Genomic DNA, 25,316 nt, shown 5'->3' on the forward strand with positions numbered 1-25,316 from the left:
TTCAAAAAATCAGAAACATCTCAATGTTTGAAATGCGTGTATGAAAAACATGAGGAAATATATCAGTTGTTTATGAGCAACTGAGCAAACAAACTAGAATTAGAATTAAAAGGTAATTCCTTATTCTGATAAAAATAGATGTTAAAGCAGTGTTTAAAATTTTATAATTTTCTGGCGCGTTAGTGCTGCCTTAATTCTCAGCACATGGTAGCAAAAGAGGAGGCTCTTTACATGGTGAGTAGATAGATAAATACATAGATAGATAGATAGATAGATAGATAGATAGATAGATAGATAGATAGATAGATAGACAGACAGATGACAATGAAACGCCATAATTAGAGGTAGAACAGTGTTTTCTCTAATATAAAGAAAAAGTGAGAATTATATGTATCATCTATTCTGTTCTTTACTGAACTGCAATCTTCTCAGAAGACAAAAACGTAGTGTCTTCTTTTACTGTTCCAGCAAGTTTCCTTGGCAGAGGTTCTCAACTGCCTGTGTTTATGAATCATCAGAAAAACAAAACAAACAAAACCAAAAACCAAGCAACAAAACTCATACGTCAATCTGCTTTCTTCTTTCTCGCCTGTTTTAAGTTCACTGTAATCAGAATTTCCTACGCACCATGTCTTTGATGCGTAGAGTCACAAAGACTGTGTTTGTTGTACTTGACTTACCATCAGTGTTTGACAAATCTCTACACCACACAGTATCGATATTTGTCTTTTAAATAACCTAGACATGGTGTGGTAGCACAGACCTGTAATGCCAGTAACCCAGAGGCACGAGGGGTGGAATTTAAGGCTATCTTTGGACTACATACCTAGCTCAATACCAATATCATCCAGTAAACAAAAAACAAAATCACTGGTTTTTTACTTTTCTCTAGCTAAGTGGATACTGATTCTTATTTTTATGATTTCTTGATACCCTTCATACCATCCTTGCAAACATGCTCAAGTATACAGAAGTATGTATACACACACACACACACACACACACACACACATGCACACAAACACACACACACAGACACTTTAATATTGTATGAGCTTGAAAGCAGATCTATTTCCTCTTTTCTCCTTACACTCACTGTTAGCTTGTCCCATATTTTGGATACACTAGCACAAGTTGACTCCTGCCATCTCAGCAGAGATCATAGGATATAGCTACATATAGTTGCTGTCTAATGTAATGGAACAAAATAACACGAGTATCCTTGTACTGTCCATAATAATTCTCCCTGAGGAAAATTTCCATATACTAAAACTGTCTTTGTATATATCTTCAAATCATAAGTCAAGTGGAAAGTTTTAAAGTGAAATTAATATAGTCTAGATTTCTATTTATAATTCTATACTATTTTATCATTTAACAAAGAAGAAAAATAAACCAGAATACACAAAAAAAAATCTATACATAAAACTCTATCTATCTATCTATCTATCGATCAATGGATCTATCTATCTATTTGTATGTATGTATGTTTTAACTATTATGATAGAAAATCATTGCAATCAATTAATATGAATTAATTCCTATCAGTTATATATGTAAAATTAAACATTGGCAGAAAATGTCATATGAAAGCATTTCCTGGGATTTGCAATGGTTAGCCCACCTTGACTAGTGGCTTTTTTGACTAATTTCCGAATATAACATTACAGCCTCTGGCTCTATAATCCTGTCTCTTTTTGTGCTAAGGTTGACACCCTAGAGTCCTATGTATGAGGATCTGTGTAATTATACCAGAATTTACAACATAATCCAGGTTAATCAGTTCACATCAAGAGTTTTAATTTAATCACATCTTTATAATCTCTTTAAGACATTCAAGTAGTGCATTTACATTTTGGGATATAAAACATGGTATCTTTGGGAGTATTTAATATGGCATTGACTGGTAACAGGACCTGTTCCAAAGGACCTGGACTCCACCTTCCATTTCATCTTTGTTTGATTTGTGCTACTGTTCCCTTCCAGTTCTTTGATCTGGCTACACTGACAGCCTTACCATCCTCCAGTGCTCACCAGACATTATCAGTTTTAACATTGCTCATATTTTTCTTCATGCAAAAAATTTCACATTGATAATGTCATGATAACTCCATTTCTTCTTCCAAATCCTTTGATCAAATATCATCTTTGAGGTAGTAGTGATCACTACCCAGGGTTTTATCCTCATCTATCCCAATGTATATCACCTTAATATATCATATATATATATATATTCCTTATATCTAATATTTTCTAATATCATTATTAGTAATATATCACAAGAATAATAATTGGGTATATTTTAAATCCATTAGTTTTTCACTAAAAATATGAGTTTCAGGACCCATAAAGATGAGCCTGAGAGAGTTTGTGAAATTGATGAGCTCTTCACGCCTGTTATAGATTTAAGAATAAAGAGATATGAAAAAGAAAGGACTAGCTGTTCTACAGAAGCAATTGTTAAATGATTGGCAAATTTCTTTAGGAAGATGAATATTATTAGTACAATAAAATATGATAGATTAAAAACTGTCTAAAAATAAGAAAAGTGTTATAGATTTAGACTAAGGAGAAGTTATATAATCATGATAAGAAAACAAATTGGTTAAAATCATGACTGGTGATATGTAGAGAGATTAGATCCAAGCACAGAATATAGGTCAAAGGTGCTACTCCAGAATATACACTTTAAAGATATTACACATAAATCCTTATCAGAAAATATTCATAGAACCATTCTTGCTAACAATCAAAGCCAGAGGAGGGAAAACATTGCATATGTTTACCTGATAGGATGAATAAATGATTACAAACATTTACATGAAGAAATGATTTATAAAGAGATATTTGAACATAAGAAATAACAGCTGAGCTATGATAACACAAAAAAATACGGGAAAAAGATAAAATTCTAGCATATTAGTTAAGAATTGCTACACACAATGACTTAAAATAAAGGAGTACAGATGATTATCAGAAAATGACTTTAGCTAAAACCTAGGTATGGGAAATACTCTGCTATGACAAAGGATAAAGGAGGATTAGAATTTTTGCACACTTGTGTTTTCAAGATCACCCGATGATCACAAGTCCATTTCACATCTCTTCATTAATAGAAAGCAGGTTAATAACCATTTATCAATGAGTGCATACCAAGCATGTTTTTCTGAGATTGAGTTACCTCCCTCAGGATGATATTTTCTAGTTCATTCTATTTGCCTATGAATTTCATGAAGTCGCTTTTTTTTTTTTTTTTTTTTTTTATTAACTTGAGTATTTCTTATATACATTTCGAGTGTTATTCCCTTTCCCGGTTTCCAGGCAAACATCCCCCTAATCCTTCCCCCTCCCATTCTTTATGGGTGTTCCCCTCCCCATCCTCCCCCAATTGCCGCCCTCCCCCCAACAATCATGTTCACTGGGGGTTCAGTCTTAGCAGGACACAGGGCTTCCCCTTCCACTGGTGCTCTTACTAGGATATTCATTGTTACCTATGAGGTCAGAGTTCAGGGTCAGTCCATGTATAGTCTTTAGGTAGTGGCTTAGTCCCTGGAAGCTCTGGTTGCTTGGCATTGTTGTACATATGGGGTCTCGAGCCCTTCAAGCTCTTCAGTTCTTTCTCTGATTCCTTCAACGGGGGTCCTATTCTCAGTTCAGTGGTTTGCTGCTGGCATTCGCCTCTGTATTTGCTGTATTCTGGCTGTGTCTCTCAGGAGAGATCTACATCTGGCTCCTGTTGGCCTGCACTTCTTTGAAGTCATTGTTTTTTGATAGCTAAGTAGTACTCTATTGTTTAGCTGTACCACGATTTTTTAATCCATTCCACTGTTGAAGGGCATCTGGGTTTTTTCCAGCTTCTGGCTATTATAAATAAGGCTGCTATGAACATAGTGGAGCATATGTCTATGTTGTATGTTGGAGTAGCTTTTGAGTATATGCCGAGGAGAGGTTTAGCTGGGTCCTCAAGTAGTAGAATGTCCAATTTTCTGAGGAACCTCCAGACTGATTTCCAGAGTGATTGTACCAGTTTGCAATCCCACCAACAATGGAGGAGTGTTCCTCTTTCTCCACATCCTGGCAAGCACCTACTGTCACCTGAGTTTTTTATCTTAGTCATTCTGACTGGTGTGAGGTGGAATCTTAGGGTTGTTTTGATTTGCATTTCCCTGATGACTAAGGATGTTGATGGCTTTTTGGCCATTCGATAATCCTCAGCTGAGAATGTTTTGTTTAGCTTTGTACCCCATTTTGTAATAGAGTTATTTGGTTCTCTGTAGTCTAACTTCTTAAGTTCTTTGTTTATTTTGGATATTAGCCATCTATCAGATATAGGATTGGTAAAGATCTTTTCCCAACCTCTTGGTTGCTATTTTGTCCTAATTACAATGTCTTTTGCATTACAGAAGCTTTGCAGTTTAATGAGGTCATATTGGTCGATTCTTGATCTTAGAGCATAAGCCATTGGTGTTTTGTTCAGGAAATTTTCCAGGTACCCATGTGTTCGAGACTCTTACCCATTTTTTCTTCTATTAGCTCGAGTGTTTCTGGGTTGATGTGGAGGTTCTTGATCCACTTGGACTTAAGCATTGTCCAGGGTGATAAAAGTATCAATTTGCATTATTCTATATGCTGACCTCCAGTTGAAACAGCACCATTTCTTGAAAATGTTATCTTTCTTCCATTGGAAGGTTTTAGCTCCTTTGTCAAAGATCCAGTCACCATAGGTGTGTGGGTTTATTCCTGGGTCTTCATTTCTGTTTCACTGATCTATCTGCCTGTCTGTACCAATACCATACAGTTTTTATGACTATTTCTCTGTAATACTGCTTGAAGTCAGGAATGCTGATTCCCCCAGAAGTTCTTTTATTGTTGAGTATAGTTTTTTTCTATCCCTTTTTTTGCTCTTTCTATCTCTATAAAGGATTGAGTAGGAATTTTGATGGGGATTGCATTGAATCTGTAGATTATTTTTGGCAAAATGGCCATCTTTACTATATTAATCCTGCCAATCCATGAGTGTGGGAGATCTTTCCATCTTTGGAGCTCGAATTACCCAAGATGCAATCCACAGACCACCAAAAACTCAGGAAGGAGGATGACCAAAATGAGGATGCTCCCATTCCTTCTTAAAAGGGGAAAAAATATCCATAGTAGGGGATATGGAAGCAAAGTTTAGAGCAGCGACTGAAGGAACTGCCATTCAGAGCCTGCTCCTGTGGACCATATATATACAGCCATCAAAAGTAGATAAGATTGATGAAGTTAAAAAATGCATGCTGAAAGTGCCATATAGATCTCTCCTGAGAGGCACATCCAGAGTATGTCCAATACAGAGGTCAATGCTAGCAGCAAACCACTGATCTGAGAACCTCCTTTGGGGACATTAGAGGAAGGATTGAAAGAGTTGAAGGAGCTTGCAACCCCATAAGAACAACAATGCCAACCAACCAGAGATTCCAGAGACTAAACCACTACCCAAAGACTATACATGGACTGACCCAGGGCTCCAACTGCATATGTATCAGAGAATAATAGCCTTATTGGGGCACCAGGGAAAGGGTAAGCGCTTGGTCCGGCCAAGGTTGGACCACCATTGCAGGGGAATATGGGGGGCAGCAGTAAGGGGGATGGATGGGGAATACCCATATAGGTTAGGGGGAGGGAATGGGAAATGGGGAAAGGGAATTAACATTTAAAATATAGTAAAGAAATATATCTAATAAAAATATATGATAAAAAATAGAAAGAAATGCAGGTGTGTGGCCCTTGCCTGTAATCTCACTATTACTGATCGTTGATACAGGAGGATTCCAATAAGTTCAATACAAAATCTATGCTATAATGAGTTCGAGCCCCACTTCCCATGTATTGGTCTATATTGTGAACCTATATTGGTCTGTCTGCCCTGCTCCTTAATGAAACTACAAATTTATATGATAATTAAAATTTTTATATATGTTTGTTGTTTTGAAAGTTCCCATTATGTAATTCATTTGAGAATGGAAACCAAATAATAAACAATGTAAATGAACAAGGTGAATTTTTTGAGTTAAAAGGAAAAGAAATCCTTATCAATGAAAAATAATGTTAGCAAGGGATATAAGCATACTTAAGAACAAAATAACAATTTATATCCAAAGTTAGTTGCTTATGCTTAGTTAAAGAACCAAGTACTCCTCATAAAAGTATTCACTTGGGAAGCAATTTTCAAATGTCAATGCCCTGATTTGTTAGAATTATGGAGAAATCATAACACTGAACGGTTGTTCATGGCTTCACTAAGAGAGCCCTGGCAAGGCTGAACACTTCTAGTCACCTTCCCTGAGTATAAAATAACACTGTGTAAAAAAAAAAAAACACTCAAAGGACTACATTCTGAAGGTTTAAAAGGAAAAATAACTTAGTGTCCTTCAAAAGGGAAGGGCAAGCCAAATCATAGTAGAGCTGTTGAAAAGATTATTCACAAAGTATTTATTAAGAAGCATTCAAAGTGTAGCCTTTTGTATCAGATTAGAACAATTCCTCCATTTATACCTCATGAATTAAAAACAAGTTATATAATGTTTCTAAGAAAAATCAAATCAAATTAAATGTCCACGTTCAAAAGTGCCTTGAGTGAGAAGAGGTCCAACTGCAGAGTGCAAAACAGAGGACCCTGCTCCCAACTATAATCTGGGTAACTCCACCCAAACTCTGATAGTCTAAGTATCCAATCCACATAAATGAAAAGTGACTAACAGACAAATAGCATGCAGACATAACAAGGTCACACATAAGACAGACTTTAAATTAAACATGATGCAAAGTGTGAGAAGAACCCATGAATGTTCATGGGGGCTCATAAAGAATGAATCACCAACTTAAGAGCATACATAGGCTGCACCTAGTCCCCTAAAGAGATATAGCAGATTTACAGATGCTGTTCACAAGGATCTCCTAAGGATTGGAGTAGGGCCTGTCTCTGACTCTGTGGCCTGCCTTTGGATCCCTTTGCCCTAGCTGGACTCCCTAGTTGGTCTCAAGGAAGAGGATGCATTAAGCATTGCTGTGACTTTATTCCCTATGGTAGGCTGATACACACATGGGGGCCTCTTCTCTCAGGAAAAGGGGACAGGGGAATAGGAGAATGGATGTGAGGGTGGAGCTGAGAGAAGAGGAAGGAGGGAGACTGTGATGAGCTTGTGAAGTTAATAAATAAATACATTAAGAGGCCAGGGGAAGACAAATACAAGTGGCAGAGGAAATGAGAACCAGATGAGCTGTGAAACTCAGGATTATCCAGCTAATTAGAAAAGAAATGGAAGGATCATACACTGAGGGTCATTCAAGCCATTATCTAAAGTGAAATATAACCATGCCATTCTGGGCTTCTGATGGGATTTGCGAAGTACAAAATAAATCCTCTCATTTTCATTACTTGGGGCTTCCAGTATTATTCTAGATTGGGAGACCTCCTTTCTCACAGTGCTACAAAAAACACAGGATTCTTTTTGTTGACAATTTTATTAAACTCGAACTTATGTCTGTGAATTTCGAGAGTGATATATGTACTTTTTTATACACTAAAGAATTTGGATAGGGAAAGATAATAGGGGAAACCTTCAACTGTACACATAAAATAATCTAAAAAATTTTTTTTTTTCGGAGACTGGGGACCGAACCCAGGGCCTTAACACTAGGCAAGCGCTCTACCACTGAGCCAAATCCCCAACCCCAAATGCGTTTTCTTAATTCAAAAATAAAATTAAGTAGCAAGTACGTAACTTATGGAATTAGATGGACTCTTCTATTAAGAAGGTCCCACACTTCATATGCAATCTTAGATGACATATTTAAGCTAATGTTACATCAGCAACTTACTAGATTTGAGCCAATAAAGAAATGCCTGAATAATGAAATTACAAGTAAAATACCTAAAGAAATATAAGATTTAAATAGTAAGTAAAATCGGTGAAAGAGTAAAATTTATAGGTAGTGGTCTGGAAATAGTTAAAATATTAAAAAATAATCTTGTCCTTATAAGATTTCGAAGATAATATATATCTTTATTTTGCTTTCAGAAGAAGTCATCTTTAAAGATTATTATATCTTATTGACCATTTAAATAAAAATTAATTGGATCTTTTCTCATGAAATGTGAAGTAATTGTATATGATTTGAATGTTTAATTAGAGCTTATCTGCTTTTCATACACCTTTTCTCTATGTATACATATCAAAATGTCAAATAGCATTTCATCATCTTGAAAGTCTTCCTTCAAATTTCTGGAAGATAAAGGACACTATCAATAGGACGAAATGGCAACAAATAGATTGGGAAAAGATATTTACCAATTCTACATCTGATAGAGGACTAATATCCTGTATATACAAAGAACTCACGAAGGTAAACTCCAATAAACCAAATAGCCATATTAAAAATGAGGTATAGAGATAACAGAATTCTCAAGTAAGTAATACTGAATGGCTGAGAAGCACCTAAAGAGCTGTTCAACATCTTAGTCATCAGGGAAATGCAAACCAAAACAACCCTGAGATTCCACCTCACACCAATCAGAATGGCAAAGACAAAAAAACTCAGGTGGCAGCAGATGCTGGCAAGGATGTGTAGAAAGAGGAACACTCCTCCATTGTTGGTGGGATTGCAGGCTGGTACAACCACTGTGAAAATTAGTCTGGAGGTTCCTCAGAAAATTGAACATAGTACTACCTGAGAACCCAGATATACCACTCCTGGGCACATACCCAAAAGATGCTCCATATATAACAAAGACACATGCTCCACTATATTCATAGCAGCTTTATTTATAATAGCCAGAAGCTGGAAAGAACCCAGATGTTCTTCAACAGAGGATACAAAAAATGTGGTAAATCTACACTAAAGAGTACTACTCAACTATTGAAGACAATGACTTTATGAAATTATTAGTCAAATGGATGGAATTAGAAATTATCATGCTGAGTGAGATAACCCAGTCACAAAAGAACACATGGTATGCACTCACTGATAAGTGGATATTAGCCCCAAAATCAGAATACCCAAGATACAATTCACAGACCACATGATGCTCCAAAAGAAGGAAGACCAAAGTGTGGATGCTTCAGTCCTTCTTAGAAGGGGGAACAAAAAACCTCTCAAGGAAGAAAATATGGAGACAAAGTGTGGAACAGAGACTGAAAGAAAGGCCATCTAGACAGGACTCTACCTGGGGATCCATCCCGCATATACAGACAACAAACCGAGACGCTGTTGCAGATGCCAAAAAGTGCTTGCTGACTGATACACCTGATATAGCTGTCTCATGAGAGTCTCTGCCAAAGTCTGACAAATACAGAGGCAGATGCTTGCAGCCAACCACTGGACTGAGCACAGGATCCCCAGTGGAGGAGTTAGAGAAAGGACTAAAAGTAGCTGAAGGGGTTTGTAACGTATAGGAAGAAAAACAATAACAACCAACCCAACCCCCCAGAATTCCCAGGGACTAAACCAACATCCAAGAGTACACATGGAAGGACCCATGCCTCCAGCTGCATATGTAGCAGAGGATGGCCTTGTTGGACATCAATGGGAAGAGAGGCCTCTAGTCCAGGGAAGGCTTGATGTCTCATTGTAGAGGAATATCAGGGTAGGGTGGCAGGACTGGCTGGGTGGATGGGGGAGTAGCCCTATATAAGCAGGGGGAGAGAGAATGGGATTGGGAATTTTCAGAGGGGAAACCTGGAAAGGAGATAACATTTGAAATGTAAATAAATAAAATATCCAAGACAAAAAGTCTTCCTTCACTTTCTTCTAAGCAACATGCCTGTATCAAAAAAGTTGTTGATCTATTAGGACTGAATCAGCACCTACTCTTACCATGTGCTATGTTTTCACAGATATTGACTTGGGTCCTAACCTATATTTTTATTTCTTCCACAATTTCTTTCATCAATGATTTATATGTTTCATGTTATAGATTCTCTTTATTGTCGTCAAAGCTACTTATAAGTAGAATATTCTGAGGATGTTTTGTGAATGAAATGCATTCTCCTTGTTTTTAACTATGTAAGAGTTTGTCTTTCAATATGTGTGTATCATGTGTGGGTTAGGGTATGAACACATTAATTTAGGTGATGGTTGTACTGCCAGAATTGGGTAACCGATATATTGGAACTGGGCTTACATGTGCTTTCGAACCAGTAGACATGAGTGCTGCAAATCAAACATCTTTCCATTTTCAGATACACTACAGCTATGGTCATATAACAATCTTATATGACTAATTCCTGTCTGGAATTTTATACGAGGCAAATTTACTGAATTGGTCAATTTTAGAAGTTTGTTGCTTCTGGTTAGACTTGGTCAGGTTTTCTTCCTACAACATGCTATCTTCAGCAAAAAGACGTCATCAGTTACGTATTTCTTATGTATATTTTATTTATATACATATTTATATAGCTCTCTAACTACCAACCTACTTACATATCTCATCCACCCTTTCATCCATCCACCCACCGGCCCACCTCCCTACCTCCCTACCTCCCTACCTACCTATCTCCTTTCCCGGTCTAATTGCTATAATGAGAACCTCCAGGGAATATGAAGCAGTTGTCAACTGATGTCTTTATCTTATTTGTAATTTTGAGATTTTTTTTATGTTTTTACCGTTTAGAATAATACTGTGAGATTTTCATATATACCCTTTAGTTTATTGTGATATACTGCTTCTTTATTTTATTCATCTTTGATCACAAAATATGGTGTGTATTGATTACATCTACATTTCTGTTCATATGACTTTTATCTTCTTAATTGATATGCAGCATCACATTTATTGATTTGTGTATATTAAACTATCCTTACATCCCCAGGGATAAATATCACTTCTGCATCATGAATAAATGTATTTTGGGATTCAGTTAGCAGACATTACATTAGTGCCTTTTCCATGGAAATAATAGTCTACAGCATGTTTTAGCATCTGTCCAGGTTGGATATCAAAATAATTCTAAAATTTTAAGGGATTTTACAAGTTTTCACTTTAATATCTTAGAACTCTTGATTTTCTCTAAATGATTTTAGAACTTGAGAGCAGCACGGATGCAGTTCTGTGCACTATGGGATCTTTAGTACATACTCTTTGCTGATTGTTGGTTTGGTACGCTTTATTCATGATTCAGGATAGCAGGCTAGACTTCTCCAGGTAAGTGTTCATTTCTTCTAGCGCACGCCTTTTGCTGTGATTTAAATCTACTCTGGGACTTATCTTGATATTTTCTATTTCTGTATCATTTCTTGTAACATCTATTTTTTAATTTTGCATTTTATGTATTTGAATAATATCATCTTGTTCTGATTTCAGATTAAAGGTGTTAATTATGTTCATTTTTCCCCAAGATACAGCTCTGTGCCTTTGTTAGTGTATTCCACTGCCTTTCATTTGTGGTTTCATTTATTTCTTATATGATCTTTATTTTTTCCCTCTTCTACTTGGCTTCGTTTATTTTTATCTTTTTAGTTTCTTGACTTGCATATCCTTTGAGGATGTTCTTTTTGATGTGCCAGTTAATATTATGAGCATGATCCTTTGACCTACATTTGCTTTAGAGGCTTTTGTATGCTGTGCTTGCATTTTCATTATCTTGACACACATTATCACTTCCTTAAAATTTATTTGTTAGCTCATAACTAACCAACTATGTTAAATTTTGATGCATTTCTTGGTTTTATAAAATTTTTGCTTGTGTTCATTTCTGCTTTTATTACATAGTACTAAATATGTACTAAATGTAAATGTTTACCTTTACGTTTGCTGAGACTTTTGCTTTCTCATGGAGGGGATTACAGGGATAGTGTGTAGAAATGGGTTTTCTGATAATACTATTTGATAGAAGGTTTTATATATACATATTGGTTCATTTCATCTAAAGTGTTATTATAAGTACACTATTTACCTAATATTGGTATTTTTCATATCAAAACTTTGTATCTTGTATTTTACTCAAAAATAGTGACAGTCTATCTTTGGTTATATAACATTGGGAAATGTACAATTTTATAACTACAAATAAAAAATTTTCAAAATAATCATTCAATTATACCTAAAAGTTTTAGGTGGTCGTAAATGTCATAATTTCTGTATATAAAGAGAATTCAATTCTAAAATGTTAAGAAAATTAGCATGCCTTTTCTAGTGGTAAATTTTATATGTATATTCTTTTGAGGGCTCGTCTAATTTTAAAATTAATTATGTAATTTTTCAAATCTATTTGTGTCTCTTGGCTCTTCTTAAAGACTTCCCACAAAATGCTGTTAGAATGTGCCTTAGACAGGGTTTGTATTCCTGCATAAAACATCATAACCAAAAAGCAAGTTGGGAAGTAAAGGGTTTATTCAGCTTACACTTCCACATTGCTGTTCATCACCAAAGGAAGTCAGGACAGGACCTCACACAGGGCAGGAAGCAGGAGCTGATGTAGAGGCCGTGGAGGGATGCTGCTTCCTGGCTTGCTTCCCCTGGATTGCTCAGCTTGCTTTCTTATAGAACGCAGAACTACCAGTCCAGGGATGGCACAATCCACAATGAGCCCTCCCGCTACTGATCACCAATTGAGAAAATGCCTTACAGCTGGGTCACATGGAGACATTTCCTCAAGGGAGGCTCCTTTCTCAGTGATAACTCCAGCTTGTGTCAAGTTGACACACACCACACACACACACACACACACACACACACACAAAACAAAACAAACAAAACAAAAAAACAGCGGGTATAGAATGTTACAGCAATATTTGAGATATAAGTATGTTTTCCACATGTAACTTCTTGATCACTTAGTATCCTGTCAGAACAATAGGTTTTGAATGTAATAAGGGAATTACATTCCACTGTGATTCATTTGTAAATGATTACCAAGCTTTGCTAGCACATGCTTCCATTTTATTATTTTATTTTATTTATTATATTGTGGATGGTATTTGTGTTTCTACTTTATTGCCTTTAGATTGACCTCTCTTGTCATACCTTTTTATTACTTCCAATCTATTTTTTGAGACTATAATTACAACTTTTCTCACATCCCTTTTCTTCCTACGAACACTTCCATATACCCGTTCTTTGTTACAAATTCATGGCCTCCTTTTCATTATTGTTACAAACCCAGATGTGTCAGCGTGTGTTATTGTTCAACTTTTACATGTGTGTGACCTTCCTATATGAATCACCATATCAACATCATTCTTTTCATTACTCTCCAACTCCTCCCATGTTCTACACTTCTCCACCAAATTCACTATCTCTTCCTTAAGTATTATTGTAACATGCATCATGCATACACACAATGTCCAATGTCTACAGTTTAAAGTGTTTTTATTATCTCCTGTCTGACAATATAATGGCCACTGACTATGCTATGTGAGTTCACTTTTTTGTGTGATGATAATATACCAAGGAAAGGCTAAATCTTTTCATCTAAATCCCCCTTCACCTGGAAGATATTAGAAATCACTTAACCCAAAAGAGTTTCTTCTGATATCTGTTAAATCATCCTCATTTATTTCATTTGAGGATTTTTTCCCTTTAAACTAAAATTGCTGATTGCCTTTACCATCTTTTTTGGTTCTATCTGTTGTGTGGCTAACAGCTCATAAGTTCAAAGAGAAGTGACTAATTTTAATGTTCTTCATGCTTTCTATTCATATCATTATGATAAGGTTCATATCTAGTGATAAGCAGAGAGGCCTTTTAAATAGGTTTTTTTCTAGTCATACATAATCAAAGTTATCTGGAATTGTAACTCAAAAAAGTCTCACTTCCGTATTTAAGCATTTTCTTCTCTCCAAGTGCTTGAGTAATCTAAGGGTTTTTACACTACAATTTTTAGACTGACTTTGTAGGAAGAAATTTGGTTTCTTGTCTCCATCTTAGTTCTAACCACTCATTCTAGAGCTGTTGCCAGGTTCCTGTCTCTACCTAATTAAGATTACAAAGGACTCGGGCAAAAGTAATAAGAACAATGGTAATGTGAGTCCTTGTTGTATTTACATAGGGTTAATCTCTCTCAGATGAACAAAAAGAGTCTCAGAGAGGCCATTCCTCTTGAATGCTTTAGGCTCATTTGTTCTGAAGTATTTCCCACCAAAACAATATCCAAAATTTAAAAAAAAGAGAGAGAGAATACAAGAGAAAAGGATATCTTTTGTGGGATCTTAGTATTTAGTGAACTTTGTTCACAGATAGGAAATTTTTTTTTTCTTTCAAGTGCTGAACAAGATGAATATAGAGACATTTGGTACCTATTGTTCTGTACTTGGATTTTGGGGTATATGTTATACTTGAAGCAAAAATCGTCTCATAGCTTACCATACTTAAATATATCATCTGCTTCATCTCCTAAAGAGAAACACTTATGTACAGGAACGTTATGGGTTTACCACTGTACATTTAATGTCAGTGCAGTAGCTAGAAGTTGTTCCACATAGGTAGTAAAAGAATCAATACATGTTTTATTTGTCTTGCTATGTAGACCATACAAATCTAGAGAGGAAACCAACTACATGCTTCAGATGAAACTAGCCAGATCTTGCAAGCATCTAAATTGAATGAAACAAACACCAGTGGCTAATCATAAATATATGATGACAGTTAGGAATGTCTTAATTGTAAGAATTCATAAAAAGATAAATTGAGTTGTTTAGGATTGTATGAACAAGTTTATTTAACTAAATCCAGTAAATCTTTCTCAATCTTCACACAAATCACACTGGAACCCAAAAAATGTGAGAGGTGTCTGTCACATGCATTGAAGAGTGTTCAATGATACTGAGAAAAAGAAGACCACAGCTGTTTTGTTTGTTTTGTTCTGTTTTTTTGTTTTGTTTTCTTTTTGTTTGTTTGTTTGTTTTTTAAATGCCTTGAGGCACAGGGAATTTCCTGAGGGTGGAGAAGTAACTTCTAGGTAGAATCACTGATCCAGAGTTTTTGCCCCCTTACCATTCTATCTGGAGATGTTGATAATTAAGAAAGTAGCCTGTAGTACAGAGATGACTGTCAAATGTTTGACTTCTTCCAATATCTTTAGTCATGGGTCAGTTCCTCATCATTCACTGTTAGTGAAAACATTGTAGTATCCAATGCTCACCAAGATATGTACACAAATATGGTGGCCATTTCCAAACAGAAAACAAAATGTTGGGAGTCAGGGTTTTCACAGACTATTCAGGTAGAAGATGAATATTCACTGGAGATGATATACTATATACAAAGAAATAAACAAGGGCAAGCTACAAGGATCAACATCCCACAGAGCCAAGAGGAATTATAGAAAGTAGATGAATATTGCACTAAATTAGAAACCAATTACTGCTGTGGCTCTCAAAAGGCACCATTATTTCAGGGAAACAAAAACGATATTATAGATTTAATAAATAGATGAAGGTCTTTTCTTTTTTTCTCTAATATGCTAAAGAATGGATAGTTCCAAAAGAAACATAAAAAGTTGAGAGCATTTAGACAAATATTACAAAGGGCAGGGTGGCCTGGTATACTGGCTAGTTTTTTGTGTGTCAATTTGACACCAGCTGGAGTTATCACAGAAAAAGGAATCTCAGTTGAAGAAATGCTTCCATGAGACCCAGCTGTAAGGCATTTTCTCAACTAGTGAACAAGGGAGGAGGACCGAGTCCATTGTGGGTGGTGCCATCTCTGGGCTGGTGGTCTTGGATTCTATAAGAGAGCAAACTGAGCAAGCCAAAGGAAGCAAGCCAGTAACTATCATCCCTCCATGGCCTCTGCATCAGTTCCTGCTTCCTGACCTGCTTGAGTTCCACTCCCGACTTTCTTGGTGATGGAGAGCAATGTGAAAGTGTAAGCTGAATAAATCCTTTCCTCCCCAACTTGCTTCTTAGTCATGAGTTTTGTGCAGAAATAGAAACCCTGACTAAGACACCTAGACACAATCTATGCCTAGTGGATTCTGTTCACTCTTTTCTTACACCAAGAAGATATGCAGACCTGCTCTAGCTTTGTGTATGCTTCTATAAAATCATGGTATTCTTTCCTGGCACACATTATTTCACAGTGCAGACTTGAGATCAAATATGTGGATGCCTACTAACTGAAAGAACCCTATTCAGCCCCAGCATGGCAAATAAGGCTTTTGAAGGCCTTGCCCTTCTCCTCCATTCCCTCTACCTTGATAAAAATACATTAGATTGTATTTAAATGGTATTCCTAAATCTATTATGTCACCACTTAATCTTCCTCAGACTGACGACCAAGGTCCAGCTATCAAAGTTCTGAAGTCCAGCAATTAAATACCATCTTTTGGCACCCCTAATTAACATCCTCAATTAAAATTCAACACCTCATCTGTCATTTACCTGTTGGCCATGTCTGTCTCCTCTCTATCCAGAAGTCTTTCATGTCTCTGGGCAAAATAATTGTTCCTCCTTCGCTTGTTCTTTCCCACTTCTATCTCCTTTTCCATCTTCTGCCTTTGTCTCGTATTCCCTGCACCTTGTCACTCTGGGAGAAATAAATATCCTTTGTGCTGAGAACTTGGTGTTGTAGTGTCTGGTGCTAATACCAGTCCTTTCACGTATGATATCACTTATTCTGTGTTTGGGGATTATTCTCAGGAAATGACTTAGTTAAAATGTATTTAAGGGATTTTATGTGGTTAGAGATGGATTATGGCATGAATGCATAGATTGTGTAATAAATATCATCAGTAATTTTCTTGGAACTATGTATGTGTGAAAACTCAAAAGTAACTGAAAAAGCAGTTGTTTTAAGTTGGATAGAGTAATAATACCAGCCAAGAATCCAAGTATTCTAGAAAATGAGGCAAGAAATGTTGTGCAATTTTTTTTCCAGAAATTAAAATATTCCATCCTGAAGGGAAGCTCCAGAAGCAGGAAGATAAACAATGCAAAATCGCTTCAGGAAGTCCCTGAAACTGCCCAGATTCATGAGATCCACCTCCTTGATAGAGTAAGCAAGGAAAGCTGATAGTGATGCTTAGACAGGGAAACTGAAAAGTAAAAAGGCAAAACTCAAGTCCTGAGGGGGGAAAAAATAGCAGTGCTGACATGCAGACAAGCCTAGCTGCCAAGACTCTGAGATGAGACCAGCTGCCTCGATGAAAGGAAACTTGCCAAGGAAGAGTATTAGACCAACTTAGATGCTTGAAAAGATGCTCTGCAATGGGTAGAGCTATCAGCAGTCTGAGCAGTATGCTCCAGGTTCCCCCTTTCTGTAGTGCCACCTACGTTGGGAATTGGACGTGGGTGATTAGGTTGATGTCATTATGCAGGTGAAGGCAGCCAAGATAAAACAAGGCTTTTTATTGGACAAGAAAGAAGGGAGGTGGGAACAGAGGTTTTAGAAGGGAGAGAGAAGCAGGAAAGGAGTAGGATCGAGGAAGAGCAGTAGGGAGAACATGAGGGCAGAGGTTAAGATTTTTAGCTGTGCATAGATACAGGTTTTTATGAATATTTTAAGGGATGGAGTGTAAAGGATTTTGTGCTGTCTAGATGGGCAAATTATTATCTTATAAAATGGATCAGGGGTTATTGTGTGATGTGTTCTCTCATGTAGCAACTTAAGTAAATTCAAGAGAAATTTTGCTGGGGAATCGGTTGCACCAACTTTACTGTTTTTTGTTTTTTTACCACAACAGGTAATACACCTGCTTTTGAATCATTTCTGCTTCTGTAAGTAGTCTACCATTCATAGCCCTGTAAGGAAAAATTCACTGGTTCACCATCGTGGAATTTGGTGGTATCCATAGGACGGTCTGTCATGTGATCCCTCTCTGGGGTGAATAGATATGTGTGTTGTGCCTTAACAGGAAAGTTTGGTCATACAATTAAAGAATCCCTTGATTCAGACAAGGGGTACATTGTAAGGTCCTTGAAGAAATAAAGTTTCATAAATGTGAAAAACAAAGCTGTAAAAACAAGGTTCTGAGAAATTCATCTGAAGTATATGACAAACTTGTGACCTTTTATTAGAAACCAACATCTGATATCAGGTTGCCTAATGATATGACAAAGTTTTGGTGATCAGGATATCAGTCAGAATGACCAAGCTAAGTTAAGACAAAATAATAATAAATGTTCTTGGAAAAATCCCCTACTCCTCCCTGTGGTAAATCCAGAGAATAACCACAAGATGTCATCCTGACCCTTCCGGACTACCCAGTCTCCCCTCACCCCCCAAGGAACTTTCCAAATTAGCCCTTTCCCAGTGATTTTCCAAGACCAGGTGCAGTGCTGGATGAGAAAAGTGACTAACTGAGTCAAAAACAGCCCCTTAAGCAGGCCAACCAATACCTGAAAAGATCTTTTGTCCTGTGTTCCACCAATGAGAATAAACCAGCTAACCCTGTTGCTAAAATCTGCCCTCTGTAAAGAATAAAAGATGAGTGCTTTTTGAGTTCATGGTTGCCTCTCCCTGTGAGGATGAGCAACCCCATGTATGTGGTTCATTAAACCTCTTGCTATTGCATCCATCTATTTGTCAAGCTGTGTCTGTGGGTTGTGCACCTGAGCTAAGAGCACCTCTGGGGTCTATCAAGAGTCTTGTCTGAGAAAATGTATGTTGTGTGTGTGTGTGTGTGTGTGTGTGTGTGTGTGTGTGTGTGTGTGTGCGTGTTAATGTCAGTGTTGACTTTAGTCTCAGAGGCATGCGAGCTAAGAACTTTGAAATTTTCAGTTGAAGGACAGTATTTTGTCCATAGGATACAGTCATTAAAAAGCAATATAAATAGATATTCAATGAGAAATGCAATAGAGTTAAGAATCATATTTTTTTCTGAACCTTAAACATACTGAAAAAGGGAGAAAGCATTCAATTACAATGGTTCAACTATTAAACATTTTCCATGAAAATGTGATGTCAGGGCAGCAACTGTCTAGACAAACTGGCATGTTCTGCCATAATTGCCTGAAGAAAGGAGTGACTTAAAGTTCAGCATTAGGAATAACTCATGGCAAAGGTGAAAAAGAAGGCTCTATATTGCGAATACTTAAACAATGAACCACTCAGTTAATTGCATGACTTAGAGGAAAATCCTTGACTACTGGGACTAAGGGGAAAAAATGCACTGATTTCACTGTTTGACTTCTTACAGAGTCATGGCAGTGACAGTTTAGCCTCTGGCCTGTCTCTCTCCTTTCTACAGAGGTTTTAAATACCCTTTACATTAATAATGTATCAGTATTTGCAAAAGTGCATTTACAATCTGTTCACTGGCATAAACATTCTCTTTGTTTACACAGACAGAAAACTGAAGGCTAATAAATGCAGTTACCCACAAAAAGAGAGCAAGTTGAAAGTAAGATGCTACTTCTGTTTTGCTAACTGTATGCTTTCCTAAATAGACTTCAACTTCAAAGTTATAGAGGAAAGAGAGTTCTTATTTGGAAAAAAAAATCCTGCAATCTCTATATATGTGCTCCATTCTCACGAACACATCCCACCAGAGTCATTCTCTTTATTGCTTCCTATTCTCAGCCCCAAGACACTCCTCCTACAGTGGGATGTCTGTCACTATTTCTCCATATGCCTGTAATTAGAATACATTTTAAATCTACAGCAAAATCAACCTAGAGAGACTGAAACCACTAACATATTTAGCAATGTCTGTCTTACAGGAAGTAAAAACTGAAAGATAAGTTTCCTAAAGAAAAATTACTATAAAATAACTTCTCATATTTAATATTAAATATGTAAGATATTTAATAGTCTTTATATTTTATGAAAAAATGTACTACAACCAAGCTGTATTCATTAAAGTGCATTAGATAGATGATAGAGAAATAGAGAGATAGAGAGAGAGATAGATAATATTTTATCAGTTTTTTGTCCTGTATACCTAAAATAAGACATGCAGTTTGGAGGTAACTGATAAAATATAAGCTACTTATGCAGTATTAATGTGCAAATAATAAGAAAAAGAATTCAAATATCTATTTTATAGGCTATGAAATGAATAAACCACAGTAATTATAAAATAGACCTGAAACATGGTAGTTTTAATGAGAATGGCCTCTCTAGTCTCATATGTTTGACTACTTTATCCTCACATCATGGAACTGTTTAGGAAGGATTGTGGGATTTCACATAGTTAGAGAAGGTGTGTCATGTTTGTAGGCTTTCACATTTCAGCAGACAATAATCATACCTGGGGTGTTTCTCTTGCCTATTCTTGGGTATCAAGATGTGAGCTCTTAGCTATTTCTGCTGCTATGCCTGTGCTCTGCCATCTTGTATGCTAACCTTCTGAAACTATCAGTCCATTTAAATCCTTTCTTTCAAGTTTCCTTGGTTATGTTCTTTTTGTCACAGTAATATTTAAGTAAATATGACAAAACAGAAGCTAAAAATAAAGAGGAATTAAACACTCTTGAGAGCATAAACACCCATGACACTTCTATTGGTATAGTAGGTCATCATGTACTCTTAAAATATGAATTGTAAACACTTTATAAAATCTAGTAAAATTTCATGAAATCTTATAGGTTTTCATATAGCAAATTGGAAATATTGTAGTTATTATACTTGGGTTCTATGTCATTATGCATATATTTTAAGTAGATTCTAATTATAATTGTCCAGACTAATATTAAATTCTAGACTAGTTTTCTCTGCCAAATGGCCAAGTGGCACCAGATGGCTGGGGAAGTGTTATTCAATATGACTAGCAATCATTAAATTCGCTAAATAGTTTTTAAGCACTAGACTAACAAAGACATGATGTAGAGTTCTTGACTTCAAAGTATTGATATTCTGTTGATGAGGGATGAGAAGTAATTTGAGTATCATGGAAAAGCATATACTATAAAAATAAGCCAATTTAATAACATTTATTAAATCCCAATTAAAACTAGATGAAGAGAAATTGATTGAAATTGAGGAACTGCTATCCTGCAAAACAAGCAAATAAATCTGTTTGTAGTCTCCATGGCTTGAATTTCACTTCCTTTACATTATATAATAGTAAATCCAAAAGGTTTTTAATTCTACCAAATACAAAATTCCCCTTTACATGTTGTCAGTCATTTAATCTCACCTGGAAAGTCTGATACTTCTTGCCTTGTGCAAAGTTTACTAAGTTTGTTGTTTCTTTTTCAGCTCTTTTTAGTAAATATAAATTTCAAATTTATTCCATTTACTACATACTTAACAAGACTAAAATAATTGCAATATATCAAAATATTTCAAGGTTTTAAAACCAATGGAAATTTATTATCTCAAAAAGTTTTTTTCTTTATATGAATCTTAGCATAGTTTCAAGAAACATTGCCTTTGTACGTGTCATACTGCATTAAGTAATTTCTTTATACTTGCCAGCCTCACTTGTTTTTAAATATTATGCCCAAAAAGAACTTAAGAAAAATATAGGACAAAATGTAAAGAAACATCATTTATTGTAAATAAATAATATATCTGACTTAGGACATATTTTTATTTACTTATTTTTCATTTTATAAATATTAAACTTGATTTTTATTTGTGTTTGCTGAAGTAAATACTAATGTTACCATAAACACACATCATCATTTCAAGGACTTCCCTAACTGTCTCCATGAAAATTCATTTTCAGTAGTTTCTTCCTTTGTAAGATTGGCAAAAGTAATGCTTGTAATGTGTTCTGACATTAAATGTGTTACGATCATCCCACAATTTCTCCATGTACAATTCATGTTACATAAATAAAAGGGCTATGAGAACATTGAGAGAGCCAAACTTCAATTCACTGGGATCTTGAATATCTTCAACATTCCTTTGTTAGACAGATAAATGAAGAATATGGTAACGTGCCTTTTCAACACAAACTTACCTTGCCGACATATTGGTAATCAGATCCAGTATATTCTTCCAGTAAGAAAAACTGGTTCCACATCCAGCCACGTTTTTGACGGTGAAGGATTTTACCATCACCCCTTGGGACATGGGATTCTGCAGTCATTTGCTGAAGCCCAGGAGTCCTTCTGAACGTTAATTCTGGACAGCAGAAGTGGGGCAGGCATGCCCAGAGAACAAACAGTCTCAAGAACGAATAGATTGACATAGTTTACTTCTTGAAAAATTCCAGTGTAGATGATGAAAAAGTAGTCCTGTTTATGGTATCAGATCTCGACTGGTTTCCAAGACTTCATTAGTGCTATGTACATATTTCCAAGAGCTTCAAACAAACAAACAAACAAAATAGTTAATGGAAAACATTCTGATTTTTAAATTATGATTTTAAAATAAAAATGATTAAGTAAAACCAGAAAGGAAAATACTCTTTTTCTCTTTCTTAAAATAATGATCAGTTTTAGGAAGCATGTCTTGTCTGAGGGAATATCTACAATTTAAGAAAAGACAACTTGTTCTCTTTCAAAGTGTTAAAAGCATCATCATGACCCTTTCTCTTATGGTACAGTTTTAAAGACTTGTAACTCCTAAATTTAGTAGATAGTTGCCATTATGCATGTCACATCTTCTAAAATTTAGCATAAAATTAAACTTTAAAAATAAAATTTGATTCTAATATACTATTGGAATTATGAGGTATTTCTGAAATGCAAGATTATTTGAGTATTTTGGAAGCATTTCATGTTATAAATTTGCTTAGATATTAAATTCTTTTAGTACTTACCTAATTCATATCTTTAGATAATAATTATTCTAAATAATTTAGAGAACAACAGGATTGAATTCTGCGAGTGTTCTATGAGAAGCATTTTAAGTACTCTCTGATTCACATTTATGCTTCCACTCACAGATATTTGTTAACAATCTGTTTGGTTTTCTTTTCCTTTATTATTAAAATGATTGAAAGGTTAATGCAAATGTTCTCTAAAAATAGGATTAATGATGGATCAGTGTCTCCCTTGAGTATATTAAATGATACTGAGCACATGAAGTCATAGAACATGATCAATATGAACTCTATTATACTGTGCCACGCAATACTCTGCTTGAGTTTAGCAATGAGCTGCTGCACAAAGTGATTTAACATCCCAGAGCCATGACTTCCAGACATATATATTGACTGCATTCTAGGTAGTAGGCAAGTATAACAATATGCTTGTATTTTTATAAATCAGGATAAGTTACAAAACATTGACCAGAATCCTACACTATTTCTATGAGTGAAGACGTGTAAGAGAGGGTTTCTGCTGTGTTCTACTAAAACATTAATATGTATTGAGGTAACAGTAGACATTCCTCATCTCTTTTAATCATTAACTTGATTGACAGTAACTATATTCAATATTGCTCCTCACTCTCTGTACAGCTATAAATGACCAATATGTATAATAGAGAACTGACATTTTGGAAATTAACAAGTGATTAATATATATTTAAACACTTCTAATGAACAAAAACTTTATAAAATAAATGGAATCACATTTTCATTGTTATTGTGCATTCAAGTATTCAGTGATTTCAAGCATTTAGAAATCTTCAATAAGATGTATATTTTAATAATATAATTAAGAGTATATTTGAATAAAGTTTACATCCAAACTATTTGACAACTATTTCCACTCATCATTACATTCTCCCAAGTTAATTTTTACTAAACACGTGTTATGACGTTAGGAGCCAGTATATAGACATTTGAGAACATTGCTTACTTGTTATAAATAGAACTTAAAAATTATTCTTCTAGTAAGAATTATTACCAGAATCTGTGGGTTATCTCATTATGATTCACTTTATTTTTTGAAACAGATTCACATTCCAGCTTGTAAGTTAAGCTAGGATGACTGACTAGGACTCCCCAGGATCCCCTTTTCTCCATCTTTCCCCATGTTAGAATTACAGGGGCATAGCACCATTCCTGGACTTTTTAAAGTATTCTAGAGATCCAAATTCCCTTCTACATTTGTGCCAGAAATCAGTTTATGGACTGAGCCATCTTCGCAGCCCATCATATACTATTGTAAGTATTCACTATTCATATAAAAAGTACTTACAACAACTTCTAACATGTTTTCTTAACTCCAATCTTTCCTATGTAAAAGAAGTCCTTCAGGGCAATATGTAAATTAGTTGTTAACCCATTCTATCAAGAATAAACTCAATTAAAATATTTAACATGTTTGCAGCTGAGAAAATAATACTTCAACATAATTTTAATATTTGGAACTAGTTATTTTTAGAAAATACACTTTCACATTAATTCCAATAATGATTAAATTATGATATAAATCTTATAATTTCTATATTTCCCATTAATTTTTAAAACTGAACAATGTTTTGGAAGTTATACCTTACTGAATTTGGTTCACTAAGGAAAAATGTAATATAATTTATAATGAGTAAATATGTCTTTTTAATTCTTAATGAATAAGTTTGACATTTTAAATTTAAATTTAATGCTACATTTTAGAATAAAAAAAGGAGGTGGGGTGGTAGCTAGAATTAGAATATCATAATTTAAGCAAAACAAATGGTATAGGTCAACAATGTAGTAAAATAAAGAAATTCTGTAACATAATTTCTGAGTAATCAACTTTGACAAAACAAAATAAAAAAGAATAAAAATCATGCTTCCTTGTCTTAAGTTTAAAATTAATTTAATATAACTTTAACATGTAGCTAAGAAACAGCCATTCATTTTGAAATTATCTTTCATTATCATATATTCCCACATTTCCTTTATACTGGAGCTTTTTAAATTTTAATGTAAACTCACATTCCTGTTTAAATGTTTACCTGTCTGTCTATGCACTTGTTGAACAGGAACAAGGTAGGGAAGAGTGTAATAGCATTTTTCTTTATTGCTTTCTCTCTCTTTCTCTGTCTTGTCTCCTCATTTATTATGGACTTATTTTGCTTTAAATGTCAGTCTACTCTTTCTTTGTTCTTTATACTGGGATGGCCTCAGAACACTGTGATCCTCTTGCTTCAACCTCTCTGAGTCGGGAGCTCACAAGTGTGTATGATCAGGCCAACATTTTCTGTTTGCAAAAGCCTGTTTCTAGTTCTAATGCAGTTAGACCCATGGGCTTTCCTTGTATCTGAAATCATCTTAATATTGTTTATGACATTCTGAGTGTGGTGCTTCAGTGCCTAGATACACATTTTATGGAATTTATTGGATGATAAACCAAATACCAGAACAGTATCACTAAATATTTGAAGTCTTCCTCTTATTTATTTCTTTATCTGTTTGTTTTGTTTCATTAAAAGAATCTTAGTTTTTCAGTATGCCACAAACACCATCCTCTCCTGTTCAAGCTACAGATTAAATCTCTTTGCAAGTTCATATGAATGAGGCTGTCATACCGATCTCATTTCCATTGTGTAATCAGAGGATTTTCAATCTTCT

General features: G+C 35.2%; 1 protein-coding gene across 4 annotated transcripts in view; it reads right to left on the bottom strand.

Annotated features, from left to right (window-relative positions):
* Cdh10 (cadherin 10) overlaps positions 1–25,316 on the bottom strand; it is a 198,682-nt gene that overhangs the window by 97,202 nt on the left and 76,164 nt on the right. For all 4 annotated transcript variants that reach the window (XM_032898752.1, XM_032898751.1, XM_032898749.1 and 1 more), the window contains exon 2: positions 21,828–22,172. In XM_032898752.1, coding sequence (XP_032754643.1) covers positions 21,828–22,058 — 231 coding nt within the window. In that variant the 5' untranslated portion in view covers positions 22,059–22,172. The remainder of the gene's footprint in view (positions 1–21,827; positions 22,173–25,316) is intronic.

This window comes from Rattus rattus, chromosome 3, assembly GCF_011064425.1.
Source record: "Rattus rattus isolate New Zealand chromosome 3, Rrattus_CSIRO_v1, whole genome shotgun sequence".
Lineage (NCBI taxonomy): Eukaryota > Metazoa > Chordata > Mammalia > Rodentia > Muridae > Rattus > Rattus rattus.